The sequence below is a fragment of the Quercus suber genome, unplaced genomic scaffold (assembly GCF_002906115.3).
Source record: "Quercus suber isolate HL8 unplaced genomic scaffold, Cork oak 2.0 scaffold_506, whole genome shotgun sequence".
Lineage (NCBI taxonomy): Eukaryota > Viridiplantae > Streptophyta > Magnoliopsida > Fagales > Fagaceae > Quercus > Quercus suber.
This window is the reverse complement of record NW_027069955.1, coordinates 539,027-560,448: the sequence shown is the minus strand read 5'-3', so window position 1 is coordinate 560,448 and position 21,422 is coordinate 539,027. Positions and strand designations below refer to the sequence as shown.

The window sequence follows — 21,422 nt, the reverse complement described above, 5'->3', positions numbered from 1 at the left end:
GACCATGCAGTGCCTTGGTTCTGTCTAACGCTTTCATTTCTCTGTAAGTATCTAGTTTCCCCATAGGTTTGAGTCCGAGGACCATGCAATACCTTGGTTCTGTCTAGTACCCAGGTATAGAGGAGCGAGTAGTTTCCCCATAGGCCTGAGTCCGAGGACCATGCAGTGCCTTGGTTCTGTCTAACGCTTTCATTTCTCTGTAAGTATCTAGTTTCCCCATAGGTTTGAGTCCGAGGACCATGCAATACCTTGGTTCTGTCTAGTACCCAGGTATAGAGGAGCGAGTAGTTTCCCCATAGGCCTGAGTCCGAGGACCATGCAGTGCCTTGGTTCTGTCTAACGCTTTCATTTCTCTGTAAGTATCTAGTTTCCCCATAGGTTTGAGTCCGAGGACCATGCAATACCTTGGTTCTGTCTAGTACCCAGGTATAGAGGAGCGAGTAGTTTCCCCATAGGCCTGAGTCCGAGGACCATGCAGTGCCTTGGTTCTGTCTAACGCTTTCATTTCTCTGTAAGTATCTAGTTTCCCCATAGGTTTGAGTCCGAGGACCATGCAATACCTTGGTTCTGTCTAGTACCCAGGTATAGAGGAGCGAGTAGTTTCCCCATAGGCCTGAGTCCGAGGACCATGCAGTGCCTTGGTTCTGTCTAACGCTTTCATTTCTCTGTAAGTATCTAGTTTCCCCATAGGTTTGAGTCCGAGGACCATGCAATACCTTGGTTCTGTCTAGTACCCAGGTATAGAGGAGCGAGTAGTTTCCCCATAGGCCTGAGTCCGAGGACCATGCAGTGCCTTGGTTCTGTCTAACGCTTTCATTTCGGTAAGTAGGGGTTTGTCTTCGGACCGCTTTACTGGAGATGATTCTTCCTTGAGTCGAATTTTGATCTTACACATGGTGTTGACCTCGCCTCCAGTTCGAGCCCCCATTTCTTCACTTATGAAGCGTCCCTTGGCCGTTCGTGTTCCATGCTTGACGTTTCGGTGCGCGAGACACGCCCTCATTAATGTCCTCGTGAATTAGCATAAATCCAACGGTCTACGGTCCCCTTGGAATTTGGTGGCCTCATAATTAGCACTGTTGACAACTCTCCTTTCGAATTCTGCGTGAATTAATTCTCACAAACATTTATCTCCAATATAAGACTCTTCGAGGGGAAGGTTTCTTCACACATCATGAACCCAGAACAATGAATTTGTAGAGAGTGGGTTGAAGGTTTAGGCGCTGACCGGCGTTCACGAAGCATGAACATCTTTTTCTTTTATTGAAGAAATACTTGGAACAATTTACAACTAGGGGATGCTCCTCGGCCCATGGCCGAGGAGGCTTTTTTCCTCCTTTCACTCCCCCAAAGACCCCCCTCATACATTTTGCTTGTCTCCCTTATATATTACTCTCTTCCTCCTTCTGTTGATCGTTCATTGGCCTCTCCTCTGGCTGCCTGTCCCATCAGAGGTCGTATCTGTGCTCAAGTGGTTCACCCTGATCGATGTATCCCTGCCCGGGGGTTGCATCCCCATTAATGCGGCCAGAAGGGTTAGGTGAACGCATTAAGTGTTGAGGTGACAACTTGCTCTGGGTCTGTCCCCCCTCCCCTACAGTTATCATTAGTACGCCGAGGACGAGGGGATGCTCGGCGTGGATCCAAAGAAGAGTTTGCTCCCAAAATTGGCCTTGGGTAGTCATCCTTCCTCGGATTGGGCCATTTGGGCCCGGCTTGGAGTGGGCCACGGCTATATGACTTCCTGGCCCCACATATTTGATCCATAAACTTATTTTTTATACATAATTTTTAGACAATAAAAACTTGAAATTTAAATATTTGATTGATAATGTGGAGCCAGAAAATCGATTAGCCGAGGCCCACTTCAACCCAAGCCCAAATGGCCCACGCCGAGGATGCACGATGGGTCCGAGGGTGACCCTATCCTCGGTCGTCCGAGACCTCGGTACGGAGAAGGGCAAGCTCTGGGCGAACCGTCACCTCGGCATTGAATACATTCACCTAACCCCTCTGGCCGCATTAATGGGGATGTAACCCCTTGCCAGGGCGACATCGATCAGGGCGAACCACTTGAGCACGGAGATGACCTTTGATGGGATAGGCCGTCAGGAGGAAGGCCAATAGATGATCAACAGGAGGAAGAAGATGTGGATATATAAGAAATGTGAGTAAAATGTAAAAGGGAGGCCTGAGAGGTCTTTTTTGGGGGGTGGAGCGGGAAAAAAGTCTCCTCGGCCATGAGCCGAGGAGCATCCCTCAGTTGTAAACTGTTCTAAGTATCTTTTCAATAAAAGAGAAAGGAGTTCATGCTTCATGAACGCCAGCCAATGCCTAAACCTTCGACCCACTCTTTACAAATTTATTGTTCTGAGTTCGTTGGGTCTTTAACCCATCTCTTTTGGGCTAAGGCTATAAAAACAGACCTTACAGATAACATATCTACTGATTTTTTAATAATTTGTAAATTTTGTAGATGTGAAAGTTATGAAAAGAAAATGCAATATAATAATAGATTTTTTAAAATTCACATCCAATTAAATATATTGAGTGGGCCAAACTTTGTAATTTAATTATTTACTTTGATTTAGTTTGCAAATTGTTAACATGATCCGCACCTGGACCAATTATTTACTTTACCTGTTGCTGTTACCGACAGGTAAAGTAAAAAGATAGAATATGAGAGCATCAGTATCACTGACGTGGCAAAGAAATTAACAATACGGTGGATTACTCGATAGAGTAGGAGGGGGTATTGTTAAGAGGGTAGGGGAAGTATATAGAAGAAATAAAACGTTACCAAAAATCCAAAAATCAAAACAGAGAAGGAAATGGAAGACGAAAGGTTATTAGCGATGGAGAGGCACCAGATGGAGCAGATTCGAGAGCTTGATCTTGAAGAATTGCAGGTCGAAGAGGTCGACGACATCAACAACTCATCCGACGATGACCTCGACGCGACGTAATCTCCCCCCTCTTATCGGTTCTTTTTTTTATATATATAGCTGATCAACCTCTATATATATATATATATATAATGCATAAATAGTGGACTATTCAAATGGGCTTGAGCATAAAACTTTTTTTGATTGGGTTGTCAAATAGGCTTGGCCAATGCAGTAGACCAATTTCTACCTTAACCATTTTATAGGTCTCATAAAATTAAAAATAAAAATTATTAGGTACGCAAATGAGATTTGTCATGACTTAAGAGCTCCAACAAAAATGTTAAGTGTATATACATATAAAATTATTTGTCCTTATTTTAGTTAAAATTTCAAATTTTACTAATTTAATATATTTTTTTATTTTTTAAATAATTATTAAATTAATTATGACGTCATCAATGTTCGATTCCGGTTCGACCTCGGTTCGACCTCAAAAACCTTGAACCTCTCTCTTTTACGATTCAATAAACGGTCTGGGTATGAAAACCTATGATATAAGTAGTCCACTAACTTAGGCATCAGAGAGTCCATTTGTCAACAAACCTCAACAAGTTTTCATTGTTTTTGTTCCATTTTGTGCATGTTCATGGATCAAATCAGATTGTTGATGGAATCGCATCATCAACAATAGTAAGCCCAAATCCCATCCTTGGCAATTTTTTATTTTATTTTTATTTTGTATAATTTGACAATGGGGTGTAGGGGATATGATCATATGAGTTCTAGATATTTATATATTTTGAAAATCTAAATGTTAGTTTACATTTTTTTTTTTTTATTCTTAACATGCACGTCAAATTTATTGTAGATAAAATGTTATTTTCTATTTGATTCATAAACTTATTTTTTATACCTAATTTTTAGACAATAAAAACTTGAAATTTAAATATTTGATTGATAACATACCTACTGATTTTTTAATCTTTTGTAAATTTTGTAGACGTGAAAGTTATAAAAAGAAAATGCAATATAATAATAAATTTTTTAAAATTCATATCCAATTAAATATATTGAGTGGGCCAAACTTTGTAATTTAATTATTTACTTTGATTTAGTTTGCAAATTGTTAACATGATCCGCACCTGGACCAATTATTTACTTTACCTGTTGGTGTTACCGACAGGTAAAGTAAAAAGATAGAATATGAGAGCATCAGTATCACTGACGTGGCAAAGAAATTAACAATACGGTGGATTACTCGATAGAGTAGGAGGGGGTATTGTAGAGGGGAGGGGAAGTATATAGAAGAAATAAAACGTTACCAAAAATCCAAAAATCAAAACAGAGTAGGAAATGGAAGACGAAAGGTTATTAGCGATGGAGAGGCACCAGATGGAGCAGATTCGAGAGCTTGATCTCGAAGAATTGCAGGTCGAAGAGGTCGACGACATCAACAACTCATCCGACGATGACCTCGACGCCACGTAATCTCCCCCCTCTTCTCGGTTCTTTTTTTTTTTTTTTCACAATGTTGTTTATACTCCATAGTATGGGACTTAGGGTTCTTGCGTAGCTTTGAAATTAACCGTAGCTTGATTTTGATTTCGTTTAAAAAAAAAAAAAAATTGGAAATGCAAGATAACTTTCGTAACATTAACATATAAGCATTAATTCATAGTGAATTGATTTCCAAAAAATTAAATAATTGTTTTTTTTTTTTTTAAATCCACTCATATTTTGGTGACTGTGAGCATGAATGCGTTTTTCTGTTTAATTTGGAGTTTGATTTCACTGTTGTTTTGATTATTTCTCATTATTATGCGTATTTTGATATGGATTGAAGTGATCGCAGTTATGGCGGCGCTGGTGATATGACATTCAACACATCTTTGGCTTCGTTACATACATATCTTGGCGGTAGGCATATTGTTTTTGTGTTTTATGTATACATGTGTATTGGTGCTCGTCGAAACTATCTATGGTTTAGTGATATGATATCTCTTGTTGCATATAATAGAGGTTGAAGACACTCACGGTAGGTTGGCCTTCTTGGAAGGCAGCGCCGTCTTGAACCTCCCGCTGTTTTATCTTGAAGGTATGTATTTAATATTCAAATTTTCAATAATGGTTTTGATTTTCAGTTCCGGTATCAATCTTGCTATTAAACTTTGTCCAAAGAACAAGCTAAGTTGTAGTTGTGTGAAGTTGAAAAAAAAATCTGGAATATTAGGAAGTGAAAACTGTGTTTCATAGTTTTGGTGAGCGCTAATCAAAAAGTGCATTCAAGTTTTTGTTGGATGTTTAAACAACTAAAGTTTCTAGTACAATTTTGCAAACATTTTCGAAAGAAATTTGATGCCGGTGTAATACTGTGTTACTGAGCCTTTCTAAATATAAATATGTGTGTGCGCGTGTCTATATATATTATTTTCCTTATTCATTCATGCGCCATGTTGTGTGTGAGTGTGTATGCGTGTATATATTTATTTTTCCCTATTCTTTCATGTGCCATTATGCTCTGTAATGGCTTGTGCAGTATCATTCATAAGTTTTAAATCAGTTTTCATAACCCCATAGGCGTTAAACGGCAGTTTAATGAAGTACCCTCAGTCTTGCAAGTTTTAAGATCTAACGTCCTAGTCAGATTGCTGAGGTGTTTGATGCACCAAATTATCATCTATATATTTTCTGAAAGAGAAAGTTTGACCTGCTGTGTGAAATATGTCAGGAGTTGTTTTGTTCCCAGAGGCTACCCTTCCTCTAAGAGTTATCCAACCAAATTTTATAGCTGCTGTTGAGAGAGCATTGGCCCAAGTTGATGTTCCTTATACTATTGGTGTGGTAGGTGAACTTCTTACGACTGATTTTCACTTGGTCTTATCTTTATCATGTATTACTTCCCTGCATTTTTGTCTGAAGGTTTTGACGAGGTTTTGAAACTTCTCCAGGTCCGTGTATACAGGGATCCTGATAACCCAAGAATAAAGTTTGCAACCATTGGGACTACAGCAGAGGTTATATTACAAAAGCTTGCAGCCAATTCTTTCTTTTCTTCTTCTTCTTCTTCTTCCTTTTTTCCCCCTCCCAATTGATGAGGATGTCACTTATATATGTGGGATTCTTTTTTGGTTGTTTTACATCTTTGGGCTCTATTGTTTGTCACATTATTTATGGAATAGCTTATCCATTTGCTAAACTCACTTTTACAGATTCGGCAATACCGGCGTTTAGAGGATGGCTCACTGAACGTGGTTACTCGTGGCCAGCAGAGATTTCGTCTAAGGCGACGCTGGATTGATGTGGAAGGGGCAGTTAGGATAATATTATGCTTGAATGATGTTTCTTTATTTTTCTTTTTATTTCCTCCTCTTTTTGGTTGCCTATAACAGTAATGGCTTATTTGGGGTAAAATTTTCATCTTTCTAGCCATGTGGAGAGGTCCAAATTATCCAGGAAGATCAGCCATTACGGACTCCACGTGATGCTTTTGGAAAATTGACACCTTTAAGTAATCTTCGGAGCCATAGTCTCTCATGTACCCAGCCTTTGAATGCTTCTCGTGCTAAATTGCATCAATCTAGGGATGAGGACAATGTTTCAGAGTCAAATTCTGAAGAAAGTTTTGAGAGTGCACTCACCCCTACAGAAAGGAGCATCCACCATTCTGCTGTTAATTCTTGTTATGGGTGTGATATAATGGATGAATCTACAAGCAGTGATGATGAAAAATTCTTGTACGAGCCAGACCTACAGTTTGGAAGATCTTTCCTAAAAGACTCTGAATCCGTAGGATCATTGCATTCAAACCATCAAAAACACATTGAAAATGCTGATTTAGGTTCCACATCAGGAAGGCAATCTTGTCAAGGAGAAGAGACAGACAGGCATAGGAGAAAAATTAATTTCGACCAGTTCCGCAGAGTTCCAAGAGCGTACTGGCCCCACTGGGTATACCGTATGTATGATTCCTATTGCCTAGCTGAAAGGGCTGCAGGTAGTTTTACTTTGCTTTTGTTCATGCCCCTGTGTTCTCTTTAGCATTTATTAGTTTTAATATTTTAACTTCAGCTGTGGTTGCGTATTGTAACGCAAGGTCTTCGTTGTGAAAATACCTTAGGTCATACATTCTAATAGCATAAGATATGTATTGTCATCATTCTTGTTTTTAAATATTTAAGTCAAAGGACACTGATATGGTTCAGTTTTGATCTTTCTAAGCATTCTGAACCCTTTCTAAATGTGACTGTAGTCTATTTGTAGAATGAAATTGTTTGTTATCCATGAAAAGGGAAAAATCTGCAAAATTTTGTTATATTTTGTAGAATCAACCTATTTATTTTAGATGACCAAGAATAAATCATTCTAGAAGAGATAAAATCTCACTAGTTTAGTAGACCACACTAGTTCAAATCCTTCCTTTCCCCTCCCCCTGGGCCATGCTTAACTTCCAAGCATTGTTCCTATATCCTCCTATCTCTTCCTTGGTTCAAGTGGAAAATTACATATTGCATTGCCTTATAAAGTATTCAGATATTTTGAACAGGAAGATTCTTCCTGTTCATCGTCTTTAACTCAACTAGGTTTGGATCTTGTTTTTAAATCTCATTTAATGACACTAATCTTTCTGTACTGGTATTTTGCAGATATGTGGAAAAAGATAGTTGGGGCACCCAGTATGGATGGTCTTGTTAGGAAGCCTGATCTTTTGTCATTTTATATTGCCAGTAAAATCCCGGTTTCTGAATCTACAAGGCAGGAACTTCTGGAGATTGATGGGATTTCATATAGATTGCGTCGGGAAATTGAGTTACTTGAGAGTGTCAATCTAATTCGATGTAAGATCTGTAAGGTAATTATATGGTCTTGCTTCAAAACTTTGGGTGTGTGCGCGTGCACAAATAAAGATGCAATGACTCTAGTTGCCCATCTATTTGTTCTACATTTTCAATTTTCTTTGATGCAGACTGAAATCGCGAGGAGGAGTGATATGCTGGTCATGTCTAGTGAAGGTCCTCTTGGTGCTTATGTGAACCCACATGGTATCGTGCACGAGATAATGACTCTCTACAGGGCAAATGGCTTAGCACTAAGAGGGCTACCACAGACAGAATGCAGTTGGTTTCCTGGGTATGGGATTTTCTTTTATTCTCTTTTGTCCATGTGACTTGTTTGAAAAATATTGACTTGTGCAATTTCACCTTTCACAAGTTAAGTGATCGTGTGGCTACTTATCCAGAATATATATATCACCAATGAACTCAAGCTCAAATGACACCTCCTCTTGTAAGAGCAAGGTGGAGGGTAAGGTCATTGGTGCAAAACCCATTAGGTGTATGTGTAATTATCAATACTAAAAACCAAAGAGTAAAGTGCTTGTGTGCTAAAGGGCTAATGAAAAGTGTGCTTGGAACCATTAGATGCAACCAGGGACCTTATGATGTTGCATGTATTGACATGGATACCCATTCTATTATCACTTTTTCTTAGTCCTGGTATCCAATGTGCATAATGATTTAAAGTTTGCGTGTGTGCTTGTCTGGGTTATGATTTAGGAGGATTGGTGGATTTAGAGTTCAGAAAATTTTATATCTTTTTATAAGAAAGGTTTCATAAAGAAGAGAAAATAATATTTTATCTAAGTTTGAAAGAGGTAAGAAGAAATGGAAATCAACTTTCTCTACATCTGTGAACAGTGCGCATGAACTGTGCAAATGAGTAGTACCTATGAACAAGATAGTGAACAGTACACAGTACAGAGCAGAAAGAAAGAACGGAAGGAAAAAGAACAATGAGGCCAATGTGCCTTAATACTTAAACACTCGGTATTTTTTTTCAACTCCAACTATTTTTCAAGTAGTTTGAGCACAAATATGTATATATAACAACTCATTCTTGTACTAATGGTAATAGGAGTAATATTAATAGGAGTCATAGTTTGACTAGTAAACTAAAAACCTAATAAGGTAATAACTAATAAAAGACTTGGACTCAAAAGAAAATAAAACCTAAGATATCCTTGACTCAACTAAATTACCAAAACATCCCTAATTCACAAGGATTGTAGAAACTACAATTTTGCTACTGAATACAAAATTCATCATATCTTTTAAAATACAAACCCAAATTAAATTTTTTCTAACCCTTAGACAAATATAACTGGACCTTTAAACCACTCAATTTTTAGTTCTATTGGACTTCATACTTGAACCCCAATTAAATCTTTTTTTTTGGAGAATCAACCCCAATTAAATCTTGAATAGACGAATTAGCGAAGTAGTATTAAATCAATCTTATCTGGCTGCATCATAGATACCCCACCCCCTCTACCTCTATTAATTGCACTCGTTCTTTGTTTTTGTGTGCATAATGAATTAAATTTTGGTCAGCTGGATATGATTTTCAGCTGATGGTACTTATATCTGAGTCCAAGTCTAGTGGGGTGGGGCATATTGCATTTGAAAATGAATGTCCAAATGTCCTTTGGAACTTAACTCTGATGAATATCTAATGTTGGATTTTAATTAAGTTGTTCATGTTCTTACTTTGTTATGGCACTTCAGAGGCTTTTTCTGCTCAACCCCCACACCTTTTTTCTGGCTTCTTTTTAGAAAAAAGGACATTATTATTGATGGTGTTTCAGTGACTCTTTAGATAGCCCCTTAGGCCTTAAACCTGCAACCAATCACAACACAAATATACGGTCTCTTACAATATGAGTATGCTTATGAGTTATGACTGTACTACCATTGTATACCTTTGTTCTCTCATATGATTACTCCATAACTTTTCATCTTGTAGCTTCCTTATTAGCATGATCATTTTTCCTACTTTGTTATGAGTTTGGATTTTTTTTCCTCACCAATTTATTTGCTCATGCATTTTTAAAGCCTTAAATAGTTAAATATTCTAGGTACAACTGTACTTTTGCTAACTTTCAGCAAATTATCTTTTCAGTAAAAAGCTAATCCAAATGTATTTTTGGTTGAGTAGTTGATAACATGTTTCCGGAGGATTTGGAAAATGTACATTGGTAATTTGGTATAGTTAGCAAGTTCAAAGAGATTGAGAAGATAGTCTTTCTGGAATTCTTAGTACCTAGTTGAAAATTTATTGCAGAATTTTACATTTGTACAAAGAGAATACTTGGGAAAGACATCATTTGCTGGGATTAGAAATTGTTTGCAGTTGTAGGTAATTTGGAAACTAACAGTGTAAGGTAAGATAACCACAGGAGGAAGTACATCATGATAACAAAATATAAAATATTTTATTATTAGTCTGGGATAAACAAGGTGTGAAATACTTAAAGCAAATAAAAAATTGTCTGCAACTTCCATGAGTAATTTGCAACTGTTTAATTATATTTATGAAAATATTTTCTTCAGACCTCAAAGAATATGGTACTGTGTATGGCAGTTTATTGTGTGGTTAATTTCCCGAATCTTGTAAGCTTTTGCTTGCTATTTTAAGCTAATGTGTGTTGAAGTAATCTGTGGTTTAGTTCTGATGCAACTCTTCTGAAGTCAGTGTAGCCTGAGTAGCTAAACTGGAAATTTATTGATTTTTTGCAGGTATGCATGGACGATCACTAACTGTGTCGCTTGTGAAATTTTTATGGGGTGGTTATTTACAGCCACAAACAAGAAGTTGAAGCCTAGATCTGATTCTTCCTGTTCATCGTCTTTAACTCAACTAGGTTTGGATCTTGTTTTTAAATCTCATTTAATGACACTAATCTTTCTGTACTGGTATTTTGCAGATATGTGGAAAAAGATAGTTGGGGCACCCAGTATGGATGGTCTTGTTAGGAAGCCTGATCTTTTGTCATTTTATATTGCCAGTAAAATCCCGGTTTCTGAATCTACAAGGCAGGAACTTCTGGAGATTGATGGGATTTCATATAGATTGCGTCGGGAAATTGAGTTACTTGAGAGTGTCAATCTAATTCGATGTAAGATCTGTAAGGTAATTATATGGTCTTGCTTCAAAACTTTGGGTGTGTGCGCGTGCACAAATAAAGATGCAATGACTCTAGTTGCCCATCTATTTGTTCTACATTTTCAATTTTCTTTGATGCAGACTGAAATCGCGAGGAGGAGTGATATGCTGGTCATGTCTAGTGAAGGTCCTCTTGGTGCTTATGTGAACCCACATGGTATCGTGCACGAGATAATGACTCTCTACAGGGCAAATGGCTTAGCACTAAGAGGGCTACCACAGACAGAATGCAGTTGGTTTCCTGGGTATGGGATTTTCTTTTATTCTCTTTTGTCCATGTGACTTGTTTGAAAAATATTGACTTGTGCAATTTCACCTTTCACAAGTTAAGTGATCGTGTGGCTACTTATCCAGAATATATATATCACCAATGAACTCAAGCTCAAATGACACCTCCTCTTGTAAGAGCAAGGTGGAGGGTAAGGTCATTGGTGCAAAACCCATTAGGTGTATGTGTAATTTATCAATACTAAAAACCAAAGAGTAAAGTGCTTGTGTGCTAAAGGGCTAATGAAAAGTGTGCTTGGAACCGTTAGATGCAACCAGGGACCTTATGATGTTGCATGTATTGACATGGATACCCATACTATTATCACTTTTTCTTAGTCCTGGTATCCAATGTGCATAATGATTTAAAGTTTGCGTGTGTGCTTGTCTGGGTATCCAATTTTTGATTTAAAGTTTGGTATCCAATGTGCATAATGATTTAGAGAATACTTGGTAAAGACATCATTTGCTGGGATTAGAAATTGTTTGCAGTTGTAGGTAATTTGGAAACTAACAGTGTAAGGTAAGATAACCACAGGAGGAAGTACATCATGATAACAAAATATAAAATATTTTATTATTAGTCTGGGATAAACAAGGTGTGAAATACTTAAAGCAAATAAAAAATTGTCTGCAACTTCCATGAGTAATTTGCAACTGTTTAATTATATTTATGAAAATATTTTCTTCAGACCTCAAAGAATATGGTACTGTGTATGGCAGTTTATTGTGTGGTTAATTTCCCGAATCTTGTAAGCTTTTGCTTGCTATTTTAAGCTAATGTGTGTTGAAGTAATCTGTGGTTTAGTTCTGATGCAACTCTTCTGAAGTCAGTGTAGCCTGAGTAGCTAAACTGGAAATTTATTGATTTTTTGCAGGTATGCATGGACGATCACTAACTGTGTCGCTTGTGAAATTTTTATGGGGTGGTTATTTACAGCCACAAACAAGAAGTTGAAGCCTAGATCATTTTGGGGGATTAAGAGCTCTCAAGTTGCGGATGACATGTAGTAACACGTAAATTTTTAGGTGTATATGGCTTGTGTGTCGGCAAACATGTATTTTGTTAGAATGATGAATAGTTTAAGCTTTTGAGATAAATTATAGTTTTTCATGGTAACAGGCAGGCACAATGAACTCTCAAAGGGTAAATAGGCTACTGTGTACAATGGTTTGTGTGTCAGCAAACATGTATTTTGTTAGAATGGTTAATAGTTTAAGCTTTTGAGATAAATGGTAGTTTTTCATGGTAACAAGCAGGCACGATGAACTCTCAAAGGGTAAATAGTCTACTGTGTACAATAGCGAGATATTGGCCCTTTTGATATCAAATTACATTTAACATGGAGAGAAAACAAACTCATAACGAGATTGCATCTAATATGGAAATAAAAATTAATAGAATCAAAGTCCTCTAATAGCATTAAATCATGATCAATCAATATTGATCTGTCAAATTTGGCTTACGCATCATCAAGTTTTTAAAAAGCGACTGAAAATTGTGGCTTTCATTAACGTGAGGATATTGTCCCAAACATGTATATCTAGGATCAAGATTGCTAGTGTCAAATTTGAGTCGGTGATACATCTATTATATGTCAGAATACTTTTTTTGGTTTTTCCTTCCTCCTTTTTGGGTCAGATATGGGTTGGGGTTATTCGTGGTGCCATTACACTTTCCGCCCGTAACATTCAGAAACTGATATTTGCCATTACTTTTGGACATAATTTTTTCTAGGAACAGGTTTAAATGCAGAATCAAGCTAAAACTAGTGTAAACTGCTTAAATTTCACGAAAAAAATTGATTCAAGTTTGACGGCTTGACGCAGTAAGAATGTCTTTGCAACACCAACTAAAGTTGGTAGTTTTTCAGATGTATTAGTCACAGTATTGTGTGAGAAATTAGACAGGAATCATAATAGAAAGTAGAAACCAACGTTTTAATTTTTTTTAAATTTTTTTTGCTAATATCATATAAACCACCGTCACTCTTAAAAAGAACAGAAGTTTTATTTTCAAAACATAATGGAACAGCACTCATCTAAAGTTTGTGCAACACGCCGCGCGCACACACACACCAGTCAATTGGCATCAGAGTATAATGAATCCTTCTGATATATGAATATTATTCATTAGATACGGAGTTTGAAAACATTGAAATCTCTCCCTCTTAAAATGAAAATGGATAAAAGAAAATTTTCAGTCCCGAGATCAACATAGTGACTAACTATAATTTATGAACTAGAAGACTAAAGAAAAACCAATAAAGAAAAGAGAAAAGGACAAAACTTGAAAGTCGGAGAGGTTGCAGATTACAAAGTGCAGGAATTTTAACGATAGCTGCGGTAGATTGGGCTGTACATGCAGCTCTCTGCATACTTAACAAGATCCTTCGGACGAGGGAGACGAGAAGCAAGACCTGGAAAGCAATTACAGTATAGCATTATTAAAAAGTTGAAGGCATCTTTTATGACCTGAACATATCAGAAAGAAACTCACCAAGTTCGTATGCCTTAGCAGCGACTTTAGCAGCAATGTGAGCTGATATCTTTCTGATATTGGTGAATGGTGGGTAAATCAATCCCTTATCGAAGTTTTCTTGTCCCACTTGCACAGCCAAAGCTTCCGCTGTTACAATGGAAAAGATGGAAGTAGTTAAACCATTAAGATTCATACAAAACAAATGACAAAGAGGAAAGAAGAAAAACAGTGAAGAAGCATGTTTCCTTATCAGGTATTACACTGAAAATTTTCAAACAAGTATATGCATCATCAAGTTATAATTTTATAATTCTTTAAATGTGCTTACAGGCTGCCAAAAGCATGTCATCATGCACCCGAATTGCACCAGAGATGATCAAACCCAAACCGAAACCAGGAAAGATGTAAGCATTGTTGGCCTGAATGAAATGAATAAGAAGTAAGCCCATAATATCCCTGTAAATTTCAGGCAAATAGGATCATATACAATAACATAATTAGTCTAGAACCTGGCCAGGCACAAAAACTTTCCCATCATACTCAACAGGGTCAAATGGGCTTCCACTAGCAAAGATTGCTCGACCCTGCATATTGATAGAGGACAAAGGTGACAGATGGTCAAAAAAGTGTAATGCTAGTTTATTTAGCCATAATATCCACACCATATGCAAGAAATGAGGTGTCTTGAATTAAAAACCAAAGAAAAAAGAAATATAGTTTTACCTTACTCCATGTATAAGCTTCTTCAGCTGTACACTCAGATTGTGAAGTTGGGTTGGAGAGAGCAAGAATGAGAGGTTTCTACAAGCCAATCACAGACATCACTGTCAGATTCTTACTATCAGATATCAAAATAAATATATTATATGGAGCGGCTGAGAGAACCTTATTAAAGGATGACATGGCCTCAACCACCTCCTTTGTAAAAGTCTTTCCTACTCCTGAGGATCCTATCAGCACTGTTGGCTTGATTGCCTGATAAATTGGAATGTAATGTAAGGAAAAAATTCTTTATAAGGTATTCCTTTTATAGACATGTAGCATTATCCAAGACAGTTTTCATACCTTGACAGCATCTAAGAGCGCCTTAACAGGTTCATGCTCATGAGCCCATGGCTTCTTAAAGTGCTGAAGTGACTCCTTACGGGAGCTAACAATCAGTCCCTGCAACCAAGTTAACACACCAGTTATAAGTGACTAAAAGAACTTTAAAAAATATTGTAGAAGCTATTTTTCTTTTCCAAGCATGGAAGTCGGATCAGGTTTTTATTACCCTTGAGTCCACAAGCCAAATCTTCTTGCGTGTTTCTTCCAATGGAGCTTTTGTCTGTGAAGAAAATAAATCATATTAATCACAAATGCTTTACTGAAGAAAATAAAAAAATGATACGATGGAGAAATTAATACCTGTTTTGAAATCTCAAGTGCTATAAGCTCTGCTATGCCAGTTCCAGCCTTCAATAGAAAAGAGACAACAGTGAGAAAGAACAGCCAATTGGATAGAGTACATATGAACATAAACAAGAATAGATGGTATCTATCTATGCATCTGTATGTACACATTAGAAAATAGGATCAATGAAGCAAGCATGGACTCATCAAGTTAGAAGGTGCTTGAACTGAGATGGAGACTAAAGTAGGTAGACTCAGCAAGATGTATCAAAGTGCAGGACATTGGAATTATAGCTTTTAAATTGATCTTAGTTTCACCAATGAAAGAAAAATGAAGGAAAGACAAAAAGGAAATCTCTAAAAGCAAATGTGTTTGAGCCTTACTTCTCCAGCACCCAGGAATAAGAAAGTGTGGTCAGCTAAGGTTCCACCAACTAATTTCAGAGCTGCAATAAGTCCTGCTAACACTACAGATGCTGTACCCTGAATCAAATTGAAAGAAATCACATTTTAGAAAAATATTCACCAAATTGAAAATAAAATGACCAACATTTAAAAAGTTTTTGAACATCTTACCTGTATATCATCATTAAAGACAAGATGAGTTGAGCGGTATCGTGACAGCAGCTCAAATGCATTATGGTTAGCAAAATCTTCGAACTGAGGAAAAAAAAAAGGTTATGTATTAGGAAAAAATGCAATCATATGAAACAACTCAGAAGTTCAGAACACTAAAAGAATTAGTTCGTTATAATGATATAGACCTGAACTAGAACTTTCTCCCCATAGTTCTGTTTAACTGCATTCATGAACTCATCAAGAAGCTCAGCATATTCCTGAATCAAAAAGTGAAAAACTATCTCAATAAAACATAATTTACATATTTCAAAATAGTTTTTACAATAGTTAAACATATTGCAGTCAAAGGAAGAAGACAAGAATATTTTAAAACCTGCCCAGTTGCCCTCTTGTGCCTAAGACCAATGTAAAACTCATCCTTCAACAGCTGCTCATTGTTTGTACCGACATCAATAGTTACAGGCAAGCACTGCAGACAATAAATACAGATGGTAAATTATCAGCAACAATAGCGGACCACTCTATTACTTGGTCAAGCTGTTGATGAAATAACTAATCTAGGTCCAACTTGCAAGGCATTTAACTTCAAGTCTTCAGAAGAGGAATTTATGAAATAGTAATCACCATGTGACAAAAGTGTATTTAACTTCAAGTCTTCAGAAGAGGAATTTATGAAATTGTAATCACCATGTGACAAAAGTGTGGCCATAACCCACCAACTTTGGGCCCAATTATACAAGAAGACATAAACAAATTTAGGATATGGGAACCTTTTCTTTTGCTAAGTAACTCTCACATCTTTGCTAAGTAACTCACATCCCACAAGACCTCACCCACCAGCGCATTAGGGTGGAACTGTTATCTGACCTTGTTAGGAAGAATTTGAAATTTGAGAAAGAAATATTTAAATTATGAAATTAATTCAAACCTATTTGTGATATTTTTGCTGCATCTAATTCACTTGCAACTTATTATGCTGCAAAGGACATATTTGGTAATGATTGATGAAGTATTTGAGTATTATAAAGAGCTTATTTTAAAACAAAAGCATATTGCTATAAATAACACCAAGAACCTTAAGTTTAAAGTCATAATACTAGAAGTCTTTGTTGATAAATTAAAGGAACATAAGAAGAAACTTTGTAAAAGTCCATTAAACCAAAAAGAGAGCAGTTAGAATGGTGCTTACTGCTGAAGGACGAATTCCTCCTAGTGCTGTATATAAAGAAAGTTTTCCAACAGGAATTCCCATTCCCTGAAGAAAATCAAAATGATCATGTCAAAGAAGTTGATTGTAAACTCAACTATGAGATAAGAAATGGTGACTATGAGTTCCATGATTTATCCATACAGATTGAAATTCAAACTGAACTAGACATGCCATACCTGGCAGCCAAGATCCCCAAGCCCCAATATACGCTCACCATCAGTCACAACAATAACTTGAATACTCTTCTCTGGCCAATTTTTCAAGACTTCAAGAATCTTCCCCCTGAAAATTTGAATCATTCATTATCTGCTTCAATGCTATGCAGAGGATTAAAAACAGAAATGCATTCAGAAAGTATACTTCTCTTTCAAACTGATGTAAAGGCCCTGGGGACGACTGAAAATACTCCCATATTTCTGGCAAGCCTCACCAACAGTTGGAGTGTACACAACTGGAAGCAGTTCCTCAACATTATCTATCAGAAGCTTGTAAAACAGCCTTTCATTTCTCTCCTGTACAATAAAATCAAATTGCACTAGAAAGCTTCAGTAGTAGATACTTAAGATATTGGTTTCACCACATCAATCAGGATTAGCAACACTCAAAAGCATATCAGATTTTAAATGACCTATATTTTATCAAAATTTCATCTATTCAGAGGCATGTGGAATACTCCAACTTCTTCTAAAGAGTATATGAACAACGGATGCGTTTACAATTGACCAATAGAAACCCTTCTGTGATGGAATTTGGACTAATACCAAAACAAAAAAACAAAAGAGAATCCTTTCAAAAGTTCATTATCTCAAATATATTTAAACCAAAAGTCGTGTAACTCAACCGTCACATTCTTAGTGTTTCCAACCAAAAGGTACAGGGTTCAAATCCCCCTCCCTAACTATCAAATTATCAAATAAATAAATGACTTTTATAGGTTAAAATTGTACTAACAATGTAAACTTATATTTTAGATACACAAAATGTGTGCAATGTTATATATACACATTTGCAAAAAGTGTACAATATAAACTAAGAATTTTCCATAAATAAATAACCCTTTAGAAACCAATGTAAATTAGGCAGGTGAACAATTACCTGAAGATCCATCATGGCCATGTACCTATGCAATGGAACATCATATTTTCGAAGATTATGCATTAACTTCTTTTCCTAAACACCATAAATGTAACAGTAATAAGTACAAATTAGCAAATTAGCAAGCACAAATTTCCTAATTAGCATAAACTAACTGTAGTCAAGTAACCTGAAGCTCCTGAGTGAACACTGCCGGAGGGAGAAGGCCACGCAAGTAATGAGCATCTCTCTCTTTCTCATTGAAGCCAAGCCCTTTGTTGTGGTGTGGATCCCGCAGCAAGGTGTATCCACTGTAACACAAATAATGCTTATAAAAAAATTCCAAATTCTGCAAAGCTAATTGTTTTGGGATATAATACCATTACCTACAAAAATGGTTTCAGCAACCAAGAAATAAAAGTGCCAAAGAGGAACAGAGAAAAAAAAGTTCAATGAAGGAACAAACAAGCCATTGTAACCGGCTAGTCTATACAATTGGAAGAAAATTGAAAGGAAAACCATGTGAAATGAACACATTTTTTTTTTCTTTTTCTTTTTCTTTTTCTTTTAAAAGGGTAAGAAGGTATAACTATTTGATTCAGACCCAAAAAAAAAACCATTAAATGAAACAGCAAAAATTTAACAATAACCGTAATTAATTAGGCCTGTATTTAGCTTTGTTCTTTGGAAATTAATGCTGCATCGGACAAAATAGAAAAAGGCACTTTGTGTCTTACATGTAATTATATATACTTTATTAGTCTATTCTATTCTATCACTTGACCATCAGAAATTTCAAATGTAATTTCTAAATGGTAAAAAAGATCCAGAAAACAACAATAATAATAAATTAATAAAAGCTTTACCACCAAACTCCTACACGTATCTCTTCAAAAAAAAAAAAACTCCTACACGTATAGAAAGCCTAAATAAACAAAGAAACAAAAGCTAATTATTAAAATAAAATAATTTTTTTTTTTTTTTTGGAAAAAGGAAACGGACTTTCTAATAAAGAAAAGAAAACTAAGCAGAATTTACAAAGCATCAAGGAAAAAAAAAAATCAAAATGAACTTCAAAACCACACACAATGTGGAGACAATACAGAATATACAGCCAATTTTTTTTTTTTTTTTAAAAAGCTATATAAAAATTATACAAAATAAAGTACATACAAACAAATAAAAGTTAATAATCTCAATCTGTGTTGTGTGTGGTCTCAGTATTCTCATCATGTCTCACCTAGCAACAGAGACGGTCCAGGGAGTAACAAGCTGATCTTCCGTGGCACTATCCTCACCATACACGTCCTCAACACCCCCTCCAAAACCAGCCTTACCTTCTTCTTCCACCACTGAATAATCACCACCGTTCATTGTTACTGTCTTCTCCATCAATGCAACAAAAAATTTCCTCACTACTCTCCTTCTTTCAACACCCACAGCTTTCTGCAAATAGCACAATATATATAGATATATATGCTCTCAAGTCTCAACAAAACAAAACCAAAAAAAAACAAAACACCCAGAAACCAAAAAACAGTTTGCTTATGTTCAAAACCAAGAAACCAAACCCTATTTTTATAGGCTTCCTTTTCCTGTTTCTGGTGACGGTATTGCGTATAGGGTTGAAAAACACGACTTGGGTTTGTTTCATTCGTCAAAGAGAAAAAAAAAAAAACAACGTGGACTACCACCACCACGTGTATAAATATTATTTAAAACGAATCCAGAAGATCTTTAATAGTTTATAGTAGTAGTAGTAGTAGATTTTTTTCTTTTTCTTTTTTAGAAAATGAGATTGTCAAGAGAGAAATGAAATTATTATACCAAAAAAAGTTACATCGTGTTCACATTGTTTCGTACCAGAATATTGCTTCTGTTCAACGGTATCATAATGTAGGAACGTGTTTGAATGGCAGGCAAAGAATATAGTAGTCACTGAATCCGCGTTGTTTTTAGAGAGAGAAACTGAGTCTCGGCTCCGCGTTTGTAGAGAGAGAGAAAGAGAGAGAAAATTAAGGAGTGAAAAATTTAATATTGTTAAAGGAAAAAAAAAAAAAAACATTCATTTTCATGTCCTATATTTTCTTAATCCGTGTCTCTCGCTGTTACTTTAAATATCCCGCGAAATACTTTTACGGGTAGATATGGTGTGGGGTGGTGGCTGGGGATGTGTTGACACGTGTACGGTGAAGATAGTGCCACGGATGATCTGCTGGTCAACCTTTAGACTTTCTTACTTTGTTGCTACTAATTGCTAGGTTAATTAAGATTTCGGGTATTTAATTCAATCGGCCAGATTTTTTTTTTTATTGACATCTTAACTTCCTTTGTTAATTATTATTATCATTATTTCTTCCGTGTGATACAAGAAAAATCTGTCATTCTACAAATCTCTAGATTAAAGGCTATATATAAGTTCTTAAGCACTTATTGGCTACTCTCAAAATACAACAAAAAAACATGCCTATTTACATGATCAGTAAGAAAGATGATTTTTGAAATTATGTTTTTGAACCTCCATAGGGTATTTACGTTCAGATTGGATATGGCTTAGGCTAGGCTTAGATGCATATTTTGGAGTCCTATTCAATAATATTGATTCAAATGGATGTTGTGTTAAAAGGTGGGCAAAACAGAATTGAGAACTTTAAGGTGGGCAACCCAACCTACCATAGAGTTCTCAATTCTATTTTTGTGATATTTGGGTACTCACCAAAATAAAAAGCTTTCTTTCTAGACTTTTAATGGAAAAAAAAAAAAATTAAAACAGAAAGATTTCATTACTGTTTTTTCTATAAATATTTCGTTGATATTCTATTCTCATTTGGGAAATATTGTTCTCTCTCTCTCTCTCTCTCTCTCTCTCTTTCTCTATATTATCCATGTATTGTAGGACTTAATCAATAATCAATTAAAATTATGAAGAATATTTATTTAATTTAATAATGAAATAGATGATGCCTAGAGTACTCTTATAGCTTAAATAATTAGTATTTTTTGGTGTTTTCAATAGAAACAATTAGAATTCAAATCTTCTTTCCTCCGGTTGTAATTATCGAATTATAAAACAAAAAAGATAATAAAAAAAGAAAAAAAAATCACTTCAAGTTACAAGATGAATTGAATGCATGTCAAGTCTAAATTTATATTATCCATGTATTATACGTCTTAATCAAGAATCATATATAAATTATGAAAGTTATTGTATTATTTTTATTAAAATTAAATAATAAAATAGATGATCAATATAAGAAATACAAAAATTATTTGAAGTTACATGATTAATGCACATCATAAAAATTTAAATTTTCAAAAAAAAATCATGATTAGAAAATAATCCAAAATAAATAAAGAAACTTTTTTCAAATGTAATTGTGTTTTAATTGGAATGGTATTTTAAATTTTTCTTAAAATTTGGTTATTGGGTTTTACTCATAATAAAGTTGATAATTTTAAGGTACTTATATTAAGTTACATGATGAAATTATCATATACAACTTATAATACTTATATTCCAATTGCACTAAAT

At 35.6% G+C, this 21,422-nt stretch overlaps 2 protein-coding genes across 2 annotated transcripts; one reads left to right on the top strand and one right to left on the bottom strand.

The window, feature by feature from the left end:
* Positions 1-4,181: 4,181 nt before the first annotated feature.
* LOC112003431 (uncharacterized) lies at positions 4,182-12,387 on the top strand. The gene is made up of 10 exons (XM_065763435.1): positions 4,182-4,372; positions 4,732-4,805; positions 4,906-4,983; positions 5,617-5,729; positions 5,837-5,902; positions 6,098-6,199; positions 6,315-6,882; positions 7,532-7,737; positions 7,852-8,015; positions 12,032-12,387. The coding sequence occupies exons 1-10, from the start codon at positions 4,242-4,244 to the stop codon at positions 12,162-12,164; spliced, it is 1,635 nt and encodes a 544-aa protein (XP_065619507.1). The 5' UTR covers positions 4,182-4,241; the 3' UTR covers positions 12,165-12,387.
* Positions 12,388-13,239: 852 nt separating this feature from the next.
* LOC112003426 (NADP-dependent malic enzyme) lies at positions 13,240-19,798 on the bottom strand. The gene is made up of 20 exons (XM_024035613.2): positions 19,754-19,798; positions 19,131-19,336; positions 18,081-18,201; positions 17,912-17,986; positions 17,177-17,328; positions 16,993-17,098; positions 16,796-16,861; positions 15,980-16,075; positions 15,792-15,863; positions 15,604-15,687; positions 15,412-15,510; positions 15,043-15,090; positions 14,909-14,962; positions 14,701-14,799; positions 14,521-14,610; positions 14,359-14,436; positions 14,145-14,219; positions 13,964-14,054; positions 13,654-13,782; positions 13,240-13,573 (listed from the first exon to the last, which is right to left on the bottom strand). Exons 1-20 carry the CDS (start codon positions 19,781-19,783, stop codon positions 13,485-13,487), a joined length of 1,860 nt encoding a protein of 619 aa, XP_023891381.2. The 5' UTR covers positions 19,784-19,798; the 3' UTR covers positions 13,240-13,484.
* Between the last annotated feature and the right edge of the window lie 1,624 nt (positions 19,799-21,422).